General features: G+C 43.6%; 1 protein-coding gene across 1 annotated transcript in view; it reads left to right on the top strand.

The window, feature by feature from the left end:
• HYDIN (HYDIN axonemal central pair apparatus protein) overlaps positions 1-20,672 on the top strand; it is a 404,418-nt gene that overhangs the window by 290,348 nt on the left and 93,398 nt on the right. The window contains exons 38-44 of the mRNA XM_036274275.1: positions 579-747; positions 3,468-3,635; positions 4,346-4,519; positions 6,709-6,882; positions 10,358-10,572; positions 17,091-17,228; positions 19,491-19,674. Coding sequence (XP_036130168.1) covers positions 579-747; positions 3,468-3,635; positions 4,346-4,519; positions 6,709-6,882; positions 10,358-10,572; positions 17,091-17,228; positions 19,491-19,674 — 1,222 coding nt within the window. The remainder of the gene's footprint in view (positions 1-578; positions 748-3,467; positions 3,636-4,345; positions 4,520-6,708; positions 6,883-10,357; positions 10,573-17,090; positions 17,229-19,490; positions 19,675-20,672) is intronic.

Here is a 20,672-nt window from a genome sequence, read left to right as displayed (position 1 = left end):
AATATTATTCATTGTTTATCTGAAATTCAGATTTAGCTGGACATCCCATATTTCATCTGACAACCCTAATACACATTCTATCTATCTATCTATCTATCTATCTATCTATCTATTTATCTATCTATCTCTTTCTCCCTCTCTCTCTCTCATACAGTGCATGCATATATATACTTAGTATCATTTCACTTGTTTTTCCCTGGATCCTCCATGGTTGTGAGACAACCACCTTACCTAGTATAATATTGCTAACCACGATATTTTGTAAGACGGTGTCATTCAAAGTGAATAATGGAGTACTGTACTTGTATCAGTGGAAAACAACAACAAAGCAGTATATGTTATTTTTAGAGCCAGAAAATTCTCTTCCACTCATTAGATGCCCAGGCTCAAATGGAGCATAAAGATCCCATCTCCACAGGTTCTTGGCTCAGCCTTGCTTTTAGTCTCCTCCAAGGGACCCTGCCCTTTGCACATGCCCGGGCTCAGGCAGGCGCAGGGGTTTTACAAGGTGGATAAACACCCACTGAGGGGAGACTCTTCCTGTGAGACCAACTGCCGTTCCCATTGTCCTTGAGCAGATCTTGCGAACGCTGAAGGCCTATGATTCCTACAACACCCTGCTGCTGCCACCCCGCGCCCCTGGTGAGAAGCTGCCGCCAGAGTTGTACGAGTACTATAAGGAGGTGAAGCAGTCAAAGGAGGATCAGATGAAGTTGAAATATCTGGAGTCTCTGGCACAGGAGAATGGTGAGAACTCATCTCAGGGGTCCGGCTCCTGCCACTGCCCTGGCTTCTTTGAATCATTCTGGTGCCAGGCAGGTGCAAGGTGCCTTATGCATTTTATTTCTGACCCTTACAAAATGGTCCTGTTATCCCCACTGCATGGATGCACAGATGGGGACACATTCTGCTCTCCCTAAAATCCAGTGGGGAGTTAAGACAAACGCAGCTACTGTAGATGTAGAATAGCCGCTAGATACCAAGCCCTGTGCTGAGGGCTTCATGTGTACAGATGAGAAAATTAAGCATTGAGAGACCACAGTTTAAGTGGCAGGATCGGAGCTCAAGCCCAGGTCTCTCTGACTCGAGTCCTTGACGGTAACTACTCCATGGCTTCTGTGTGTGTCTACATAATGCAAGGTACCTCACGTACGGCAGAAATCAGTGCCCCCAGGGAAGTGGGAGTTCACAGGGGGAAGAGGTCAGCCTTTCATGGTCCTCAAGGCCAAACCCCAATCTTGAAGCTGCACTGTGCACTCCTATCTGGCCTTGTCTGGCCCAGCACCCCTGAGTGATCCCATTGTCATCACCCAGGAGCTCCCTTGTGTGCACTTGAGCATCAGTGTTCCTCAGTGACCTGTAGGATTCTGTGGCCTGTCGTGACGCTCTCTTCTCCTTTCTGCTTCTCTGTGCTCACTTCCTGGACGTCTGCCCTCCCTGTTCTCCCTTGCTCTCTTCTGTGTAACAGTCATCACATGTGTAATTATTTTCTTCATACCTGTCTCCACCTTGAAGCCCCCCACCAAGGCAGTGGTCACGTATTCCCCACTTGTCAACCCAGTACCTAGAATAACACCTGATACTCCCAGTGCTCAATAAATATGCACTGTAAGAGTGAATGAATGAATTGAATGGAGTCCATTTCTCCTGCCCTCGGGCTTTTTTCTTGTTTCTCCAGAAAGCTAATCATAGAATACTAGTTTGCCCTAAAAGGAGCAGATGAAAGAAGAAGGCTACCTCTCCACCCAATCTCCTGGTCATATTGATTGGGCACTATTAGTTTGCTAGAACTGCTGTCGCAAATACCGCAAACGGGGGTGCTTAACCACCAGAAATTTATTTTCTCACAGTTCTGGAGATTAGAAGTCCAAGATCAAGATGTCAGCAAGGTTGCCCTGGCCGGTTTGGCTCAGCGGTTAGAGCGTCAGCCTGCGGTCCTGAGAGACCTGGGTTCGGTTCCCGCTAAGGGCACGTACCTCGGTTGCAGTTTGTCCCCGGCCCTGGTCGGTTGTGCGGGTGGCAGCCACTCGATGTGTTCCTTTCACATCGATGTTTCTCTCTCTCTCTCTGTTCCTCTCTCTCCCTCCCACTCTACCTGAACAAAAAATGGAAAAATGTCCTCGGGTGAGGATAAAAAAAAAAAAAAAGATGTCAGCAAGGTTGTTTTCGTCTGTACCACCCTCCTCGGCTTGCAGATGGCTGTCTTCACCCTTTGTTCACATGGTCTTCTCTCTGAGTGTGTCTGTGTCCTTACCTCCTCTTATACGGACACCAGTAATATTGGATTAAGAATGGATTAGGATATCCATATGACCTAACTTAACTTTAATTTCCTCTAGAAAGTCCCTGTCTTTAACCATAGTCACATTTTGAGGTACTGAGGAGTTAGGGCTTCAACATATGAGTTTTAGGGGAACCAGTTAAGTCCATAAAAAATACCTACTGTGTTCCAAGCCCTGGGAAAAAAAAGAAAAGATCAATGGAACTAGCCCCTGCCTTTGAGAGACAGGCAGGAAGTGGGTGGAGGGAAAGACATTTCAATTCAGGACTGCCTGGTGGCCAAGGTAAAGAGCTGTGAGGGGCTGTAGTGCATAAAGGATGTCATGAAGTCAGGGAGGGGCCTGTCGCTCTCATCCCCATTACACACCTCAGTCGTGGGTTCCTTTTTCCATTTGGCCCATTGGAAGGTGGTATAGAGCCTCTAGAGCCGGGATCCAAGGGCCCGGAAGGAGCCCAGGGAAGCATACACTCTGCTTCTCCCCAGTGCTTCTCGGGCAGCTGCTCTCTCTGCTCCCTCACACTGTAGACCATCTTTCTCCTCTTCCCACACCATGTCCAGGAAAGGCCGCCTTCAAAAGAGAGCTGCAGCCTCTCTGGCTCAAATCTGAAACCTCAATAAAGAGGAAGTCTTGACCCTGGGTGTAGGGGAATGTCAATTGATACAGTCATAGCCCATCTACACACCCACTGAAACTCTGTGGGATGAGACAATGAGGAGGGTGCTGGCAGACAAAAGCGTAGATATGCATAACAATAACATGGAGAAATGGTCATGATAAATTAAGAGGGAAAGCAGGCTACAAATTGGTATGTACAAGATTGGTTCTGAAAAATTTAAAAAGTGAGAGATTGCTAGCTCTCCTGTGCTGGTATCATACAATTAAGCTGTAACTCCTCTGTCACCATTTCTTTATACCTCTTTTTGCAGCTGAATTTTATAATTTCTTGCTCTTCTGAATTTTCCACATTTTCTGGAGCAATAATTTGGGGGATTTTTTAATGTTAAAATGTAGAAATACTCTGGGCACAGAAACTCACTGCTGTTCTTGTCTAGTTGAGTTGGACAGTCCAGGGTGATGGTAATGAGCTCAGCAATTCTCCTCTTTGTCTCTCTTTCCTTTTCTGCCCTACTCTCTCATCCCCCTCCCAACTCTTCCCCGTGTGTTTTTCTCCTTACTCTCTGGCAGAAGACGAAGATATTCCCTTGTCAGACCAGGGAGTCGCCACCAGCATGAAGAGAACCTCACTTAGCCAAGCGATCTCTGTCACATCTGACCTGGAAGAGTGGGATGAGTCCAAGACCATCCCAGATGAAGAAGAGGATGACGACAGCCTGGAAAAAATAGTGTTTCAAAGTAACCAAGCATTTATTTATTATTTATTTATTTATTTATTTATTTATTTATTCGTTTATTTTTATTTTAGAGAGGGAGGAAGGGAGAGAGAGAGAGAGAAACATTGATGTGAACGAGACACATCAATCAGTTGCCTTCCATATGTGCCCTGACTGGGGACCAAACCCGAAATCTAGGTATGTGCCCTGACCAGAATTGAACCTGCCACCTTCTGGTGCACGAGATGACACTGAGCCACACCAGCCTAAAATAACCAAGCATTTTAATGTTTTGGTGCCTGTTTTCTCTAAGCAGAAATGGGAAGAATGTTCAATGCCTTTCACCTTTCTCCATGAAATGCATCTTCCAAACCTTCTAGCATGATTATGTATTAATTCTATAACATGAATATTATTTAGCCATTTCCCTTAATGTTTCGAACTCAGCTAATTTCCAACACTATTTTTCAGCAGAAAAGATTCCCAAAAATGGAATTAAGAGTCAAAGAGAATCTGTATTTGTAATCCTAGTAGCTATGGACAAATTATTAGCCAAAAAGGGCACTCTCAAAATACAGGAGGGAATGAGGGCTGCAACAGATTATAATTCTCATTTTCAAATAATACTTAAAAAGGAAAAGTCATTCCCATTTCCATCAGAACCCATGTGAACTCTGAGTGTGTCCACATGCACGCACATGCGCGCACACACACTGTATTTTTTATTTGCAGCTGAGAAGTTACAGAGCACTGACAGCCACTCTGCAGAGGAAGTTGGAGAATTAGAGAACAACCCAGTGAGCAAGGTGATTGCTCGCTACCTGGGCATTGATATGTCTACAGAAGGTCACATGTCCAAGAACCTAAAAGGCATCGCCATTATCATCCATGGGACGCCCTTGTCAGGTATGCCACAACTCTGAGGGGTTGCCCCTTTTAGGTTTATGGTGAAGCTTGCATGTGTAACTTTTGAGGCCATAGACTCTTTTTAAAAAAAAATTCATATATCAAAGGATTATTCCCAAACTGTTAAATTGCCAACCTCAGAGCTACAGAATTAGAGGAAGAGTAGAGACAACTCATTTTAAATTAATACATCTGAATTATTTGAGCTTGTATTCTTTCAATTATATTATTTAGAAATAGAGGGGGGAGATATGTGCAAACCCATTGACCTGACAATATTGCTTCTAAAATTTTATCTTAGGAAGCTAATTAATGGCATGCAGAAAGATCAACAACATAAATGTCCACTGCAGCATTATTAACCATAATAAAAAAACTAGGAGCAATTCAAGCATTCAGTATGGGAGACTGGTTAATTAAGCTATAGCACATTCTTAGAGTGAATTAATATCACCATTAAAAACAGAATCTTATACACCCATATTTATAGCAGCATTATTCACAATAGCCAAAAGGTAGATCAGCCCAATTGTCCATTTACAGATGAATAGATAAACAAAATGTGGTACAGTGGGATAGTACTCAGCCTTAAAAAGGAAGAAAATTCTGATACATACTACAACACAAATGAACCTTGAAGACATTGGCTAAGTGAAATAAGCCAGAGACAAAAGGACAATAACTGTATCATTCCAGTTACATGAACCACCTAGGGTAGTCAAATTCATAGAAACAGAAAGTGAGTGGTGGTTTCCTGGGGCTGGGGAACTGAAGAATGGGAGCTTATTGTTTAATGTATACAGAGTTTCCATTTGGGAAGCTGAGAAAATGCTGCTGGTGGTTTACACAACAATGTGAATATACTTATGGGACTGAACCATACATTCAAAAGTGGTTAAAATGGTACATTTTGTATGTATATTACCACAATATAAAAAACAACAACAACAACAACAGTGCCCTAGAAGTATATTGAATAAAATAGAGAGAAGTTCATGATATATTATTTTAAATGAGGAAAAAAAAATGTCATACTTATGATTTGGAATCTGTATTAATTTCCTATTGCTGCTGTAAAAAGTAACCACAAACTCAGTGGCTTAAAACAATACATATTGGCTTTCTTACAGTTCTGGAGGTCAGAAGTCTAAAATGAGTCAACTGGGCTACATTCCTTCTGGGGGCAATAGGGAAGAATCCATTTCCTTGACCTGCTCTGCCTCTGACCCTACTGCCTCTCTCTTGTAAGGACCTTGTGATTATTACATTGGGCACACCCAGCTAATTCAGGAGAATCTCCCCATAGCAAGATCCTTACCTTAATCACACCTGCAAAGTCCCTTTACTCTGTGAAGTAACAGTCACAAATTCCAGGGATTAGGCTGTATACATCTTTGAGGGGCCATTATTCAGCCTACCACATAACCCATTTCTTTTTTTTTTTTTTAATATGTTTTTATTGATTTTTTTAGAGAGAGAGATAGAAACATCAATGTGAGAGAGAAACATCGATTGGCTGCCTCTTGCATGCCCCCTATTGGGGATCAAGCCCCAAACCCAGGCGTGTGCCCTGACCAGGAATCGAACCAGGACTCTCAGTCCATGGACAGTGCTCAATTCACTGAGCCACACCAGCCGGTCCCCATTTCTTTCTTATGAGAAATATAAATAAAGTAATTACATATGCATACTTAGCAACCATATGCGAACTTTAATTCTGGATGAGCAAATTATAGATCTTTTTTTCTTTTCTCCTGTTATTTCTGAATTTTCTGCTTTCTTTTTAATTAAGGTGTTTTGAAATGAGAAAAAACAATCAGCACAAGTTATTCTTTAAACCAAAAAAGTCTTTCTATTAGAATCAGAGATAGTAAGAGCTGCAAGATGTTTGAAGATCATCTGACAGAATCACTTTTTAAACTGAGGAGAAAATCTAGAGAGGATGTGGGTTGCCACAGCACCCAGCCCATCGGTGACAGAATTAGGAGCAGAATCCATGACCCTGACTCGTGCCTCAGGTCTTCCTTCTCTTTTCTGCTGCCACATTTGACCACATGAGAGACTTAGAGGCAGTGCACTTGGAGAGATCACTTTTCAGGGGCCTCTGTTCTAGAAGCTTCTGTCTAGAACACTGAGCAAATGAAAGCCATGACACTTAACCCCCTGACCCCTTTTATATACATATATAGGAAAGTCGGCCACAGCAGTCAACATTGCCAAGTACTACAACGCAGCCTGCTTGAACATCGACTCCATTGTGCTGGAAGCCATCTCCGACAGCAACAACCTCCCAGGGCTCCGGGCCCGTGAGCTCTGCATCAGGGCTGCCATCGAGCAGTCCATGAGGGAGGGAGAGGAGTCTGGTAAGAGCCATTTCCCCAACATTCTGTGGTCAAGTGGCCAGCACCCACGCTGGTAACACCCATCACTAAGCGTCTCTCTCATAGCTCGGTTGAAGGCTGATTTGTAACACGCTGTTGGCTTAGTAGCCCAGAGATCAGTTCTCTTCACCAAGCGTCTGCAGCGCTTCTGGCTTTCCAGTACTGGCACTCACATGGCACTTCAGAGAACAGGACAATGAGCAACTCGTGGCCCACACCTTTGGGGCACACCTGGAGAAGGGCAGACCAGCTCATTCAGAGCAGAGAAAAATAACGTCACAGGAGTACTGGCTCTGTGGAAGAGCAAGTTTGGGATGCTTGGGTGCCAACAAGCATTATTTGGGGAAGTTTTCATGGAACTGGGCTTTGAAGGAGCAGAACTATGTTGACAGGTAAAGATGAAGACATTCCAAAGAAAGCAGGGAAACTGACAGTACATTAGAGGTGGGAAGGTAGGTTGAGACCAGTTGTAGTTGACCTTGATGCCAAGATTAGAAATTCGGATTTTTTTTTATCTTTATTGTTGAGAGTATTACAGATGTACCTCCCTTTTTTCCCCATTTCCCCTCTCCCCAGGCCTAGTTCCCACCCCACCCCAAGCCTTCACCATCCTATTGTCTGTGTCCATGGGCTATGCATATATGCATATAAATTCTTTGGTTAATCTCTTCCCTGCCCTGCCCCACTCCCTCTGAGATTCATCAGTCTGTTCCATGTTTCCATGCCTCTGATTGGATTTTATTTTGAAGGAAAAGGGTTGGGTGGTTTTCACCCTGAGGGAGAAATGGTCGGAAAGTAGCTCTGTAGTGTCTTGTAAAGGAAGCTAAAGATGAGTAGGCCTGCGCAAGCCAACCGGATTACCACCAGGGCCGCAGGGAAGTGAAGGCGTGGGAGGCATTTGAGGTGGTTGCAGCAAGATTGCTAGAGTCAGACACCAGGAGGAGAGGGACGTCCTTTAGCAAGATAGGAAATGCGGAAGGAAGAGAAAGTTTGCTGGAGAGGAAAAATAATTGAGTTTTTGAACCCCATAGTAGTGAGGCCTGGTGTGGCCTACCTACCAGAAGTCAAGAACCCTGGCTCCATCAGGTCATCTAAGGGCCTACAGGTCAGGAGAACAGCTGCTCAATGGGAAAATATATTGAAGTAGAGTGCTTGCTGAGAGCTGAATTATTTTTATAGAAATACTCATAACAGCATGACCGTGTTTCTAATAGTGTACCATGCCCGTTGGTTGATAAAAGTGGCTTTCAGGCATGTCCCCTCCCCTCAGTACTTCTGCATGGAACGCTTAGGGAAATAGAAGACTCTTTGCTTGGAAGATAAGAAAAATAGCTCTTTCGTCGTGTATGGGGGGGGGGAAATAATTTTCCCTCTACCCTTCTGAGTTTTCAGCTGAGACCCCTGTGATAAAAACACAGATTAACAAACCCTAGCTGGTTTGGCTCAGCAGTTAGATTGTTGGTCCTTGGACTGAAGGGTTGCAGGTTTGATTCCTGGTCAAGGGCACATACCTGGGTTGCAGGTTCGATCCCCAGCCCCAGTCAGGGTTGTGTGGGAAGCAGTCAATTGATGTGTCTCTCTCACATCAATGTCTCCTCTCTCACTCTCCCTCCTCCCTCTCTCTCTGCCTCCAGTGGCCAGTCCAAATTGAGAAGTGCTGTCAGTGGACAATAGATGCTGGATTGGAAGGTGTAGTGTGACTAGAAGACTATAAAATAGCACAGTAATAATTTTTATATTTTTACATTTTTTAATTAATTTATTTTTATTACAGATGTCTCTCCTTTTTTCCCCGTTGACAACCTCCTCCTTGCTCCCCCTCCCCCTGCCCCAGGCTTCACCACACTGTTGTCTGTGTCCATTTTGATGATTTTTATGTATTTTATATATTGGGTTAAATAAAATATACCTTTTTTTTTTTTTTTTTTGGTACATGCCCCTACCAGGAACCGAATCTGAGACTCTCTGGTCCACAGGCCAATGCTCCAACCGCTGAGCCAAACCAGCCAGGGCTACCATTATTTTTTAATATGCTACTAGAAAATTTTAAATTACATACATATGTGGCTCATATTATATGTCTATTGGACAGAGCTGGTCTAGACCACTGTTTTGAGAAATTGGGCAGTAAAGGAAAGAGAAGTAAAATGATATCTTGAAAGAAATACAAACTTTTGTTAGTATGTATCTGCAAGAACTGGTTCTTTAAGATGTAGAGGAACGATGCTATGGACAGAGAAAGGGAGAAGCATAAGGAGAGCACAGAGGAGATTCCACAGCAATCAGTGAAGGTGAGGAGGGGCCGGGGCGGAGCAGGGCTCACAGTGAAGTGAGCAGGTATGAGGTGGCAGGAGGCTGGGGCATCAGTATTAAAGCAGAGCCTGAAGGGACTGGGGTGTTGGGGTTGGACAAACATAGGACCATGCAGGTCTCTAATTGGAGCAGAACTTTGGTACAACTACTCCACTGATGTCTTCAGATACTTTGCCCACCCCACCCCCACCCCACCTCCACTCATTTTCGAAGGTGCAGTATGAAGTCCTTATACTTATAATCAGGTACCAGGGGAGGGGAGGAGGGAGCCACATGAAAAGATAAAGTGGAGTAAGTATAGTAAGAACTCTCAAGGGAGTTCTGGGAGCTTATGTGCTGAAATGATCAACAAAAAGTAATGAGTTCTCTGCCTGAGAGCCAGAGAAACATGAAGCTTCCTAGCATATAGCCCCATCACCCTCATCTTAGGATGCCAGCATCGCCTGCTACACCCCTGTTCTCCTTCAGGGGCAGGTAGTTCAACCTTGTAGAGTCAGAGCCCCAGAGGACGCAATGAAACAGGACAGGACTGGCCATGGTGGTTGGGGCGCCAAGAGGGCAGGAATTTATCATGAAGGCCAAAGGCACTCCCGCAAGAGTTTTTCTGAATAGCTGTTATGGAAACCCTTTTAAATAATTACATCAACTACTGATTCTGAAAAGGAACTTCTCAGTGGTCAGGGGTGCTTAGGGGTAGCAATCTGATTGGAAGGAAAGGCCGAGGTGGAAAAAAGAAATTAATGTTAAAGCCATGTTTGCTAACAGGCATGATGTTATTGCTTAACCTGTTTACTCATTTGGGCAGCTCTGCTGTGGAAGCAGAGAATGAATGCCCTGCCCAAGCTACTCATTGACATCACCACTAACTAGAACCACAAAAGGTCAGGTGTTAGGTTTTCGGGACAGGGCTGTGGTATACCAGCAGTTTCAGAAATGATTGCCCTCTGGACTAGAAGAGAAAGTGAGGCAGATTAATGTGGCATCTGATCAGTGAAAGGTCCTGGACTTTCCACAGAGCCATCACTGTCCAGGCCTCGATGGGCTCAGCCAAGAGAATCACACTGGGTTTCAGCATGCCATCCCCACTGTTGTTTCCTTATTATCCTAAGGTGACTTTTCATATAAACCCACTCTCTCTGTATAGCCCAGGAGATTACTTCGAGTCAAATTGCCATAGGACAGATACGACTGAGCACTGAGGGCCTGAGCAAGTTAGCCTCAGAATTCTCTCTGATAACCCCCGAAATGAAATCTGCAAAGCCTCTGCGTGGGAGCGTGCTGCTTACCAAAAGCAAGGCAGATAGCCACACCTCTGGATCTCAGAAGCAACATCACCAGCACTTACCTGAAACACCACAGGTACAAACCAGGGCTCCCCAGGAGGTCTGGAATCCTTCCTTTTCCCCATCCTCCTCAGCATCCTGCAGCCAGGTCAGCACAACTTCAACCCTGTGGTGCCCTTGCCAGGGAGGCCTGAGCACTGCCCCCACGCCACTCCTCCTGAAAGGAGGTTCACCCAGCAGGTGTTCAGCACATGCCTTTAATGGTATAGGCACTGGGCTGGAACCTGGCCAAGTGAAAATAAAGCAAAATCCCTACACTCAAGCTATACTAAGAGTCTGCTAAAGGAAGTAACCACACCTTAGAATATTTGCAATAAAATAAGATTGGTGACATATAGGTGTGTAAAAAGAATTAAGTTAAACCATATGAAATTGCCAATTCAGCCATTTGGGAACTTCATAATAGCAATTCCATATGGCTCAACCTAATATAGGAATGCTAAGGATGAAAACATTAATATAAGTCATGGGATGGCTACAGGGGAGTCTTGGAAAGTCATTAAAAAGTCAGAGAGCTTGAGCTATATGCCAAGGGACATTGAGAACAATCTTGGAAGGAAGAATAGTAGGTGCTGAAACCAAAGATGGGGGACGGTACTGTGACAGACAGGTGTGTGATAAGTTGTCAGTCAGAAAGTAGAGTCAAGTGATTGTAGGCTTCTGAGATGTGTGGAAGAAAGGGAAAAGCCCTGGCCAGTTTTGCTCAGTGGTTAGAGTGTCAGCCCATGGACTGAAGGCTTGTGGGTTCAATTCCAAGTTCAATCCCCAGCCGGGGTTGTACTGGAGGAAACCAATTGATGTGTCTCTCTCACATTGATGTTTCTCTCTCTCTCTCCCTCCCTCCCTTCCACTCTATCTAAAAATCAATGGGAAAATGTTCTCAGGTGAGTATTCACAAAAAAAAGAAAAAGAGAGAGAGAGGATTGAAGTAGGGAAGGGAGGAAGGGAGGGAGGAAGGAAGGGAGGGAGGGAGGGAAGGAGGGAGGGAGGGAAGGAGGAAGAGAAAGAAAAAAGAGTGTTCATTAGAGGAGCAAACCCAGGGTTAAGAGAGTTCTTTTTTTTTAAAGGATGTGGTGGCACAAGCAGGCCTATAAAGATAGGAACTCCCAGAAAAGTATAAGGTGATGATCCACCCAAGAGAGAATGCCATTCCAGAGGAGATAGAAAGTACAGGATTAAGCATAATTTAAGAGACAGGAATCAGCTTCTTCTAGAGTCAGTAAAGGTGAAAACAGATACAGCTACATGTGGGAGAAGCAAGATGGAGAGTGGAAGTTGAAGAAAGTCTTACTGAATGGCTCTAGGATGTGTGCAGGACTCTGGGTCTTTGAGGAGGATGGGTTTCAGATAATCTTGACGTGAGTGGCAAAGTACTGTTAAGTAGAACCAGAAATTTGTGGTGGACAAAAAAAAAAAGGTAGTTGAGAATGCTGATGGCCCAGCCAAGACAGGAAGCCATAACTTCACAGTTGTAAGATTTCACAAAGTGGCCCCTAGCAGCCCCCATTCAGGGGCAGAGATGTTTTCATCATTGCAGGGGCAGAGATGTGCTCAGAACAAGGGGCAAGAGAGTTGAAAGTGGCATCAATATGGGAAGACCAGCCTAGGTAGAGAAGGAATCAAGAAGACAATAGAATGAGAGAAACAGAAAGAGTGAAAGGGTCTACAGGTCTTGTTACAGTTTGAGAGTTCTATAGGGGTAGTGGAAGAGGTGGGTGTTTTAGAGAAGGTTGCTGAGGTGGATAGAGTAGAAGTGAAGGTCTTTATAAGAGAGGAGGCCAACACGTTGGCTGGGACAGGTGAATGGAGGGTTTAGATGGGGCATGTGGATAGTGGAGCATTGAATGGGGCAAGGGAATGGACTTGAGGTAAAGGTCTTTGTGTGAGAGGAGGTATGTTGGTTGGATGGAGCATCCCAAGGGCTGAATTTATACCAAATGATGTCTCTGATTTTTACTTTATTTGTATGGTTTTTTTTTTTTAACATCTTGAAAACTGAAGCCATTAATTCAATTTCTTTTGAAACAACATCCTTTTAACCCTCTTTTCCAAGATTTAATATGGTTTCATTATATAGATATTTATGAATAAACTAAAACCCATATATTTGTGTTTAATAGGGTGTCATGGGGAACCTTTGCTTTTGTTTTTTGTTTGGTTCTGTTCATCTGAACAGTGACGTAAGACTCTTTAGAATATATCAAAGAGAGAAGAAAATCCAAATTCTGACTTCAGTCCCCTTTCACTAAATAGGGAACTTAAAATCTGTAAATCGTCACAGTAGAGCTCATAGATACCCACATGTGGCTGCCTGCATGGCTCCAGTGTGACAGGATTCCAGCGGTTTGGACAAACATCACACTGTCAGAGTGCTTTACCCAGAGGTGGCTGTTTCGTCTTCTAAAGTTTTCCTAAAGAGTGAACTCCCCAACTACTGGAATTGTAGTCATTAGTTGCAAGTGGGAAGAAATGGGTAATATGTCATATAATATAAGGTAATTTATTTAAAAATCACCTTGTTCCACCCTGGCCGGTTTTGCTGAGTGGCTAGAGCATTGGCCCGCAGACCAGAGAGGCCCAGGTTCAGTTCCCGCTAAGGGCACATACTTCAGTTGTGCCGGTTGGGGTTGTGTGGGTGACAACCACTCAATGTATCTCTCTCACATTGATGTTTTTCTCTCTTCCTCCTTCTCTCCCTCCCACTCTATCTGAAGATAAATGGAAAAATGTCCTCGGATGAGGATAAAAATAAATAAATAAAATAAATAAATCACCTTGTTCCAAGAAAGCACCAGTTAGAAATCCTGATCTTTTGAATGATATTTAATTCAACATTCATTTCTCAATTCCATGGCACCTTCAGCTATTCACTACTTTGATCATAGTCTAGACTTTGTCCATTATTACCCATAAACTCCAAGATCTCTCTATCACACATTCTACTTGCCAACAACCATCTTCTAACTTTCTAGATGACTTACTCATAATAACATCCAATCCACATGTTCACTGACTACCACCCCCTTCTATTCCTTTCTTATCCAGTTTGGATTCTGTGGTCTGTCACTGTTGGCACTCCCCCTGGCTCCTTCCCCTTCACCGTACTCTTCAAAAAACTTTAGCCCTGGTAAATCCACCTCCTCCATGTAGGACAGCTGAACATAGCTGGAGAAAATCTTCATCCCTCCTCAATGGTCTTAATTTACATTGAAGACTACAAATCTCAAGCAGATCCTTTGGTCTGTCCTAGCAAATTTGCCTGCCATCTCTTCAAGATAACTATTTTATTGCTGTCATCACTCTCCAAAACTCTTCCTCATTCTGACCTAATGACAAGAAGATGATAGATCTTAGCAACAACCAGAAGACAACGCCTTATCCTCCCACCACCAAATCTACCAGTCTTCATCGTAGCCCAGCACCGTGCCTTCCCTGCAGTTGAGTAACTCCTCTAATCCAAGGCCCTGAAACTGGACCCCGTCCCTTCCCTCTTACTCAAGAGCTAAATTCCTGCAATTGCCCCCTCTCTCTACCATTTGGTTTTTCCCCCTATCTATTGGATTCTTGCCATCATCATCTGTGTATGCTTTATTACTCCCCCATCTTTAAAAATGTTTTCCCATGACCCCAGATTCCCCTCCAGCTATTACCTCATCTTTCAACTTCTCTCCAAAGAATTTCTACATGATTGCCTCCTTGTCCTCACCACCTTTCTCTCTACCACCTATTCCAGAAAGGCCTTTGTCCTCACCCCTTCAATAGCTACTCTTCTCAAGGTCATTAGCATTCATCTTGCCAATTCCAATGGCCAGTTTTTGTACTCATCTTACATGATCCCTTGGCATCTGATAACACCTCCTCCTAGAAAGGCTTTCTTCACTTGACTTTTCAGAATACCATACTCTTCCACTTCCCCTATACCTCGTTAATGACTCCCTCCACTCCTCCAACATCTTCAGATATCTAGTTTTTCAGAGTAGGCAAGGACTAAGTCATCTACTCTTTTATTTTCAGTATCTACCTTTTCTTTATAGGTGATCTCATCCAGTTCATTAGTTAAATAATTAAATATTTTTGAACTTGTAGAGACTTAGTTTGTGTCCTAACATGTGGTCTCTTTGAGAATGTCCCATGTGCACTTGAGAAGAATGTGAATTTTGTAGTTTTGGGGTGTGATTCTCTGTAAATATCTATTAATTTCATTTAGAGACTCTGGTTCCTTGTTAATTTTTTGTCTAGAAGATCTATCCAGTGATGTCAGTGAGGTGTTGAAGTCCCCTGCTATGATTGTATTGCTGTCAATTTCTCCTTTGAAGTCCTCCAGAGGATTTTTAATATATTTTGGTGCTCCTATAGTGGGTGCATATATGTTTACCAAGATTATATCTTCCTGTTGGATAGATCCTTTCAATATTATGTAGTGGCCTTCTTTGTCTCTAGTTATGGCCTTCATTTTGAAATCTATTTTATTAGATATGAGTTTTGCTACCCCAGTTTTTTCTCCTTTCTGCTTGCTTGAAAGATTTTTTTCCATCCCTTCACTTTCAACCTATGTGAGTCTTTTTTGTGAGGTGGGTCTCTTGTAAACAACATATAGATGAGTCATACTTTCTTATCGAATCAGCTACTCTATGTCTTTTATCAGAACATTCAGTCCATTTACATTTAAGGTGATTATTGATATGTACTTATTTATTGACATTTTTGTTTAGTGTGGTTCTGTTTTTCTCCCTATTTCTTCTACTAATTAAAGCAGTCCTTTTAACATTTCTTTCAGTGCTGGTTTGGTGCTAATGTATTCCCTTAGCCTTTTTTTTTTTTTTTTGTCTGGGAAGCTCTTTATTTGACCTTCTATTTTGAATCATAGCCTTGCTGGATAGAGTAGTCTTGGATTCAGATCCTTGTTTTTCATGACCTTGTTTCTGTTGAGAAGTCAGCTGAGAGCCTTATGGGGTTTCCTTTGTAGGTAACCTGTTGCTTATCTTTTGTTGCCTTTAATATTCACACTTTGTCTTTAATTTTTGGCATTTTAATTGCTATGTGTCTTGGTGTAGGCCTGTTTGGGTTCTTCTTAGTTGGGGCTCTCTGTGCTTCTTGAACTTGAATGCCTTTTTCCTTCACCAAAGTAGGAAAGATTTCTGTCACTATTTCTTCAAATATATTCTCTAATCCTTGTTCATTTTCTTCTTCTTCAGGGATTCCTATGGTGTGAATGTTATTACGTTTCTTGTTGTTCCACAGTTCTCTTAAGCTGTCTTCCTGTTTTTACATTGTTTTTTCCTTTTGGTTTTCTGATTGGTTGATTTTTTTCTACCCTGTCTTCTAATTTACTGATCCAGTCCTCATTTTCCTCTACTCTGCTGGTTATTCCTTCCAATGTGTTCTTTATTTCTGCTATGTCATTCTTCATGTCCACTTGGTTGGTTTTCAATGCTTCTATATCTTTACTCATGGTGTTGAGGTCCTTACTCATGCTGTTGAGCTTCCTCAAGATCATGGCTCTGAACTCTACCTCTGATAACTTGCTTAACTGCATTTCATTTATCTCATCTTTGGTAATGGTCTCTTGTTTTTTCATTTGGGATTTGTTTCTTTGTTTCCCCATGTTGGCTATCTCAGTGGGTTTTGGAGCCTACCAAATTTTCCTTGTGAGTGTTGGTGTCCTGCTGATTGTGGCTCCCTCTACTGGGTTTGGATGAGCATGAGAGGACCCATGTTAAACACCATTGTCAAGTCTTACTTTCCTGAGTAGATTTGCAAACCCAGGAATGGTTCATTTATTCTCTAGCCTTTTGCCTGGAGGCTATTAATCTCGGTTACTTGAAGAGCCTTGTGTTCTCAGTTGAATGAAAAATTCCCTCAGGTTTTCAGCATAAGAGGATTTTCCGAGGGTGGGGCAGATGCTGGTTGTGAATGAGCCTCAATTTGTATTTCTTTGGCCCACCTGGGTGGGGTTGAATCTCCAAGGGAGGAGCTGCCACTTCTCCCCAGAGCCCTGGGAAGGAGTAAGATGGCCACCGTCCAGTGTGGCCACAACTCAGCAAAAGCTCTGAGCACCCTCCAAATCCTGAGTGTCTCCACACAGTTCCAGTCCAGTCTGCCCTCCCTCTGCCAGAGCCCAAGGTGAGTGGCTGTAGCCAATCTAGCACTCTGTCCCGGCCCTCTGTGCTGTGGAGCCAGCTTGGAATTTTAACCCTGAGGGTGCTGCTCACAGCTAAGACTACTGCTGTCTGTGGGCTTCCAGCCCCCTTCTCGCACCTCCGCAATCCTACCAGGTTCAATCAATTCAGTGTCCCTGGTTATATGGTCCTCGCAAGCTGCTTTTCTGTTGCTTTTTCCCAACGATTTGTCTTTATTTTAGTTGTAATTCCAGTTTGGTCCTGGGAGATGGTCTGTGTAGCTTCCATTCACTCTGCTGCCGTTTTGGAAACTCCAAGATTATATTATTTTTCCAAGGTCACATGGCTTGTATGTAAAGGAGTTGTTGGGACGTCAAGCTGAATTCTAACTCATGACCCTTTTCTCACTCAACAGGTTTCCTCCAGTCCTCTCTCCTCAGGGCCCACACCGCGCCGGCTCAGTGTCAGCACCAGTATTGGAGGTGAGACCGGACTCCTGAGCTGTGTGCTTCCTGAGGAAATACTCGTTCAAATCCTGGCTGACCGCCTGCAGGTGCGTCCACACTCTTGCATGGGGCTGCAGGGCTCACACACCTTCCTCATGTTGTGCTGAGACTCCGAGCCATCACCCACCCACAGCAGCTTAGAACCCCAGGGCCTTGGGGAGGAAAGATGGGTCTCCTCACCCTCACCAGTCACTGATTGTCCCTCTGACAGCCCTGATACTGGCTCAGTCAGCTGCCGGAAGCCACTTACCGGAAAGCACCAGAGATCAGAAGGTTACGTACTTAAAAAACAAAAAAGGGGTTATGGCACAGACCTACAGTGGTGTTTTTAAAACTATAATGTGGAGCAATAAAGAGTTAGAATTTCAAGACATGTTAATTGCTGTAAAAATAAGTTTTTAGTATGTTGTTAAGTGAGAAGAGCAGGTTATGTACCATATGATTTCACTTATATGTGGAATCTAAAGAATAAAATAAACAGACAAAGCAGGAACAGACTCATAGAAATAGAGAACAAACTGGTAGTTGTCTGGTGGGAAGGGTGTTGGGGTCTGAGTGAAAAAGGTGAAGGTATTTAGAAGTACAAATTGGTTGTTACAGAATTGTCATGGGGATGTTAAGTACAGCATAAGGAATACAGTCAATAACATTATCATAACTATATATGGTGGTGCTAGACTTATGAAGGGAATCACTTCATAAATTATATAAATGTCTAGCCACTATACTGTGCACCTGAAACCAAAATAAAATAATAATGAATAACTGTAATTGAAAAATTAAAAAGAAAGAAAAGCAGATTATGAAATAGTATGTAAAGCACAATTATATTTCCATAAAAATGTATACATGTATATTATACATGTAGTAAAAGCTCAAAGTACATGTTAACTGCGGTTATCTTTGGATAATTATAGATTTTAGTCTTCACTTCTGAATTATTTGTCAATGACATATTGCTTTTAAAGTCAGAAACACAGGCCCTGGCCAGTTTGGCTCAGCAGTTAGAGCATCAGCCTGCGGTCCAGAGAGACCCGGGTTCAGTTCCCACTAAGGGCATGTACCTCGGTTGCAGTTTGTCTCCAGCCCTGGTTGGGTCGTGCAGGTGGCAACTACTCAATGTGTCCCTTTCACGTCGATGTTTCTCTCTCTTGCTTTCTCTCTTCCTCTCGCTCACTCTATCTGAAAAAAAATTAAAAATGTCCTTGGGTGAGGATAAAAAAGTAAATAAATAAAGTCAGAAACACAGTAACTGTTTCCATTTTTTTAGGGTTTTAGAAGTGTTATGCAGTTAAAGAAAGCTAGGCTAGCAGGTACTGGGAAGGCACTGCTTAAGCCTGTTTGCTGCCTGTGGTTTACAGAGAGCGAAACTTCTCCACAGGTCCCACAGCTGTGTGTTTGCTTTGGTTTTGCAAAGTGGGCCACAACATTAATTGCACATTTAAATATAATAAAATTAGACTTGAGGTTCCCCCAAGAGGAGGACTGTCGGAAATGACTCGTGTAAAATGTGGCAGCTACTGCCATCTAGGAAGTGTGCTGGTGTTTCACGGACCCAGACTGAAGGCTGAGTCGCTGGAAAAGCCCAAAGGAAGCCAGTAGACACGTGCTCCTCCAAATACTGGTCATTGTTGAGATATGGAGTGTGCACTGCTTCCTTCATCGAAAAAGTCTTGCTACAAAGGAAAAATAATGGCAGGACTGAATTAAGTAGTGTATTTAGTGATGTAGTTGATTTACATTCTGACACAAGATTTTTGTCTCATCAAACACTGGCAGTAATCAGCCCCTGGCCAGTGGTGACCAGTCCATGCACTACCCTTCGAGTAGCACTGCAGTGCAGCAGACTGTTCTCGCATGGCTGATGTTATCAAAATCATGCCACTCCAAGGCAGTAATACCACCGAGAATGGCCCATCTGCACTTCTGTCCTTGCTGCCTATTACCTTGTGCCTGAGGACATCTTTCCTTTGTGTCTTCCTTCCCCGTATCTCCTGGATCTTCCCAGACCCTCGCTCTAACATTTAGTTTGTTTTCTTTATTTCTATAGAGACAAACTAAATCCTTTACTCCACAGATACATACAGTAAAGATCTCCCATGACTGCTCAAATATTTTTATTTTTCTCCTTTGTGTTATAACAGCACCTTGAATTTAGCAGGTAGTTTAATGGTATTTTCACCGGGCTCAGCAGGTCTGCAGAAGCAGTTGCAGCACCAGTAAAAGCACGGACAAAAGCTGCTTTACAGGGGACAGACGATCCTGTGTCCTGTGGCCATGGTAACTGTCTTTGCTCTCTCTGGTTTCAGCTGAGTGACTGCTACCTAGGAGTGGTGTTTGATAGCCTTGAGACACTCTTTGCTCGGAACGGGGCTGTTGCTCTCCTCTGCCTGCTGAAGGCCATTGGCAACCGGGAGCACATCTACGTTCTCAACATGGCCCAGGATTACACCGTCATGAAGGCCCAGGAGAAAGCCAAAAAGGAACAAGAAGGCAAGGCCCCACCCCCTCCTGGACTGTCCTTCACGGACCCTAACAAGTCTTTCCTTCAAACATAGCTTTTGCCTTTTTAAAATGCTTCCCTGCCGTGATAACCCACTGGGCTTAAATGAAACTATTAATATCTGCCATCTCCTTGGTTCCCTACCTCTGCCCTGTAAGGTGGCTGGGAGTTCTCATTTCTTCTACTTTGCATGTGAGGGAACGGAGACAGCGAGGACCTGCTGAGAGGTTAGAGAATTAGAGAATGAAGGGTGAACCCAGCTCTTCTGACAACAGACCCAGCCCTCTTTCCCCCCGTATCCCAGCATCACATTCATCATCTCGGGGACTACAGCTGACCTGACAGCAACGCCTCACAGGTCCCAGCTTGGCTCAGGTGACCAACTGGCTTGTTGGTTTTTGCTTAAGTCAACTGCATGTTCCCTGTAAAACGAGAGGTGCCGCTAAACTTGAAGAAACAACTTCTGCATGTCAGCCTGCCATGCACCAGGCACTGCAGCAGACCTTTCGTGCACTTCAGATGTCTTTAAATGGTGCGTTGTCCCCATTTTACAGATGAGGAAAATGAGGCTCAGAGAGAGCAGAACTCTTGTGTGAGGTCAGCTGGCAAATTAGTAAGGTCAGCGTAACTTTAAGGCCTTTGCTCTTTTCTGTCATTATACCAGTGGCCTGGAAAGAAATTCCACTGATTGAAAAATAGATACACACACACAGAGCAGTATTCGCGAATAAGTTTCCAATTTAGTCAGAAGCAGACCTAGCAAATTTTGGCCCCTAAGAAAGGAGGTGACACTGTCCCTGGGAGGCAGAGTCCTGCTCCAGCCTCAACTCTACCCACATCACTGCCTTTCCTCACTTGGCCTACCTCTCTCCTCTAGAACAATCCACACAAGGCATAATGCTTCTCCACTGAAGGGAATATTTACAAGCACTGAGCGCTCTGAGTTCTTCAACAGCACTCAAAGACCGCTGCCTTATATTCTCACGCA

The sequence above is a fragment of the Molossus molossus genome, unplaced genomic scaffold (genome assembly GCF_014108415.1).
Source record: "Molossus molossus isolate mMolMol1 unplaced genomic scaffold, mMolMol1.p scaffold_m16_p_21, whole genome shotgun sequence".
NCBI lineage: Eukaryota > Metazoa > Chordata > Mammalia > Chiroptera > Molossidae > Molossus > Molossus molossus.
Note: the sequence above shows the minus strand (reverse complement) of the source record. Positions and strands in the feature narration are given on the sequence as shown.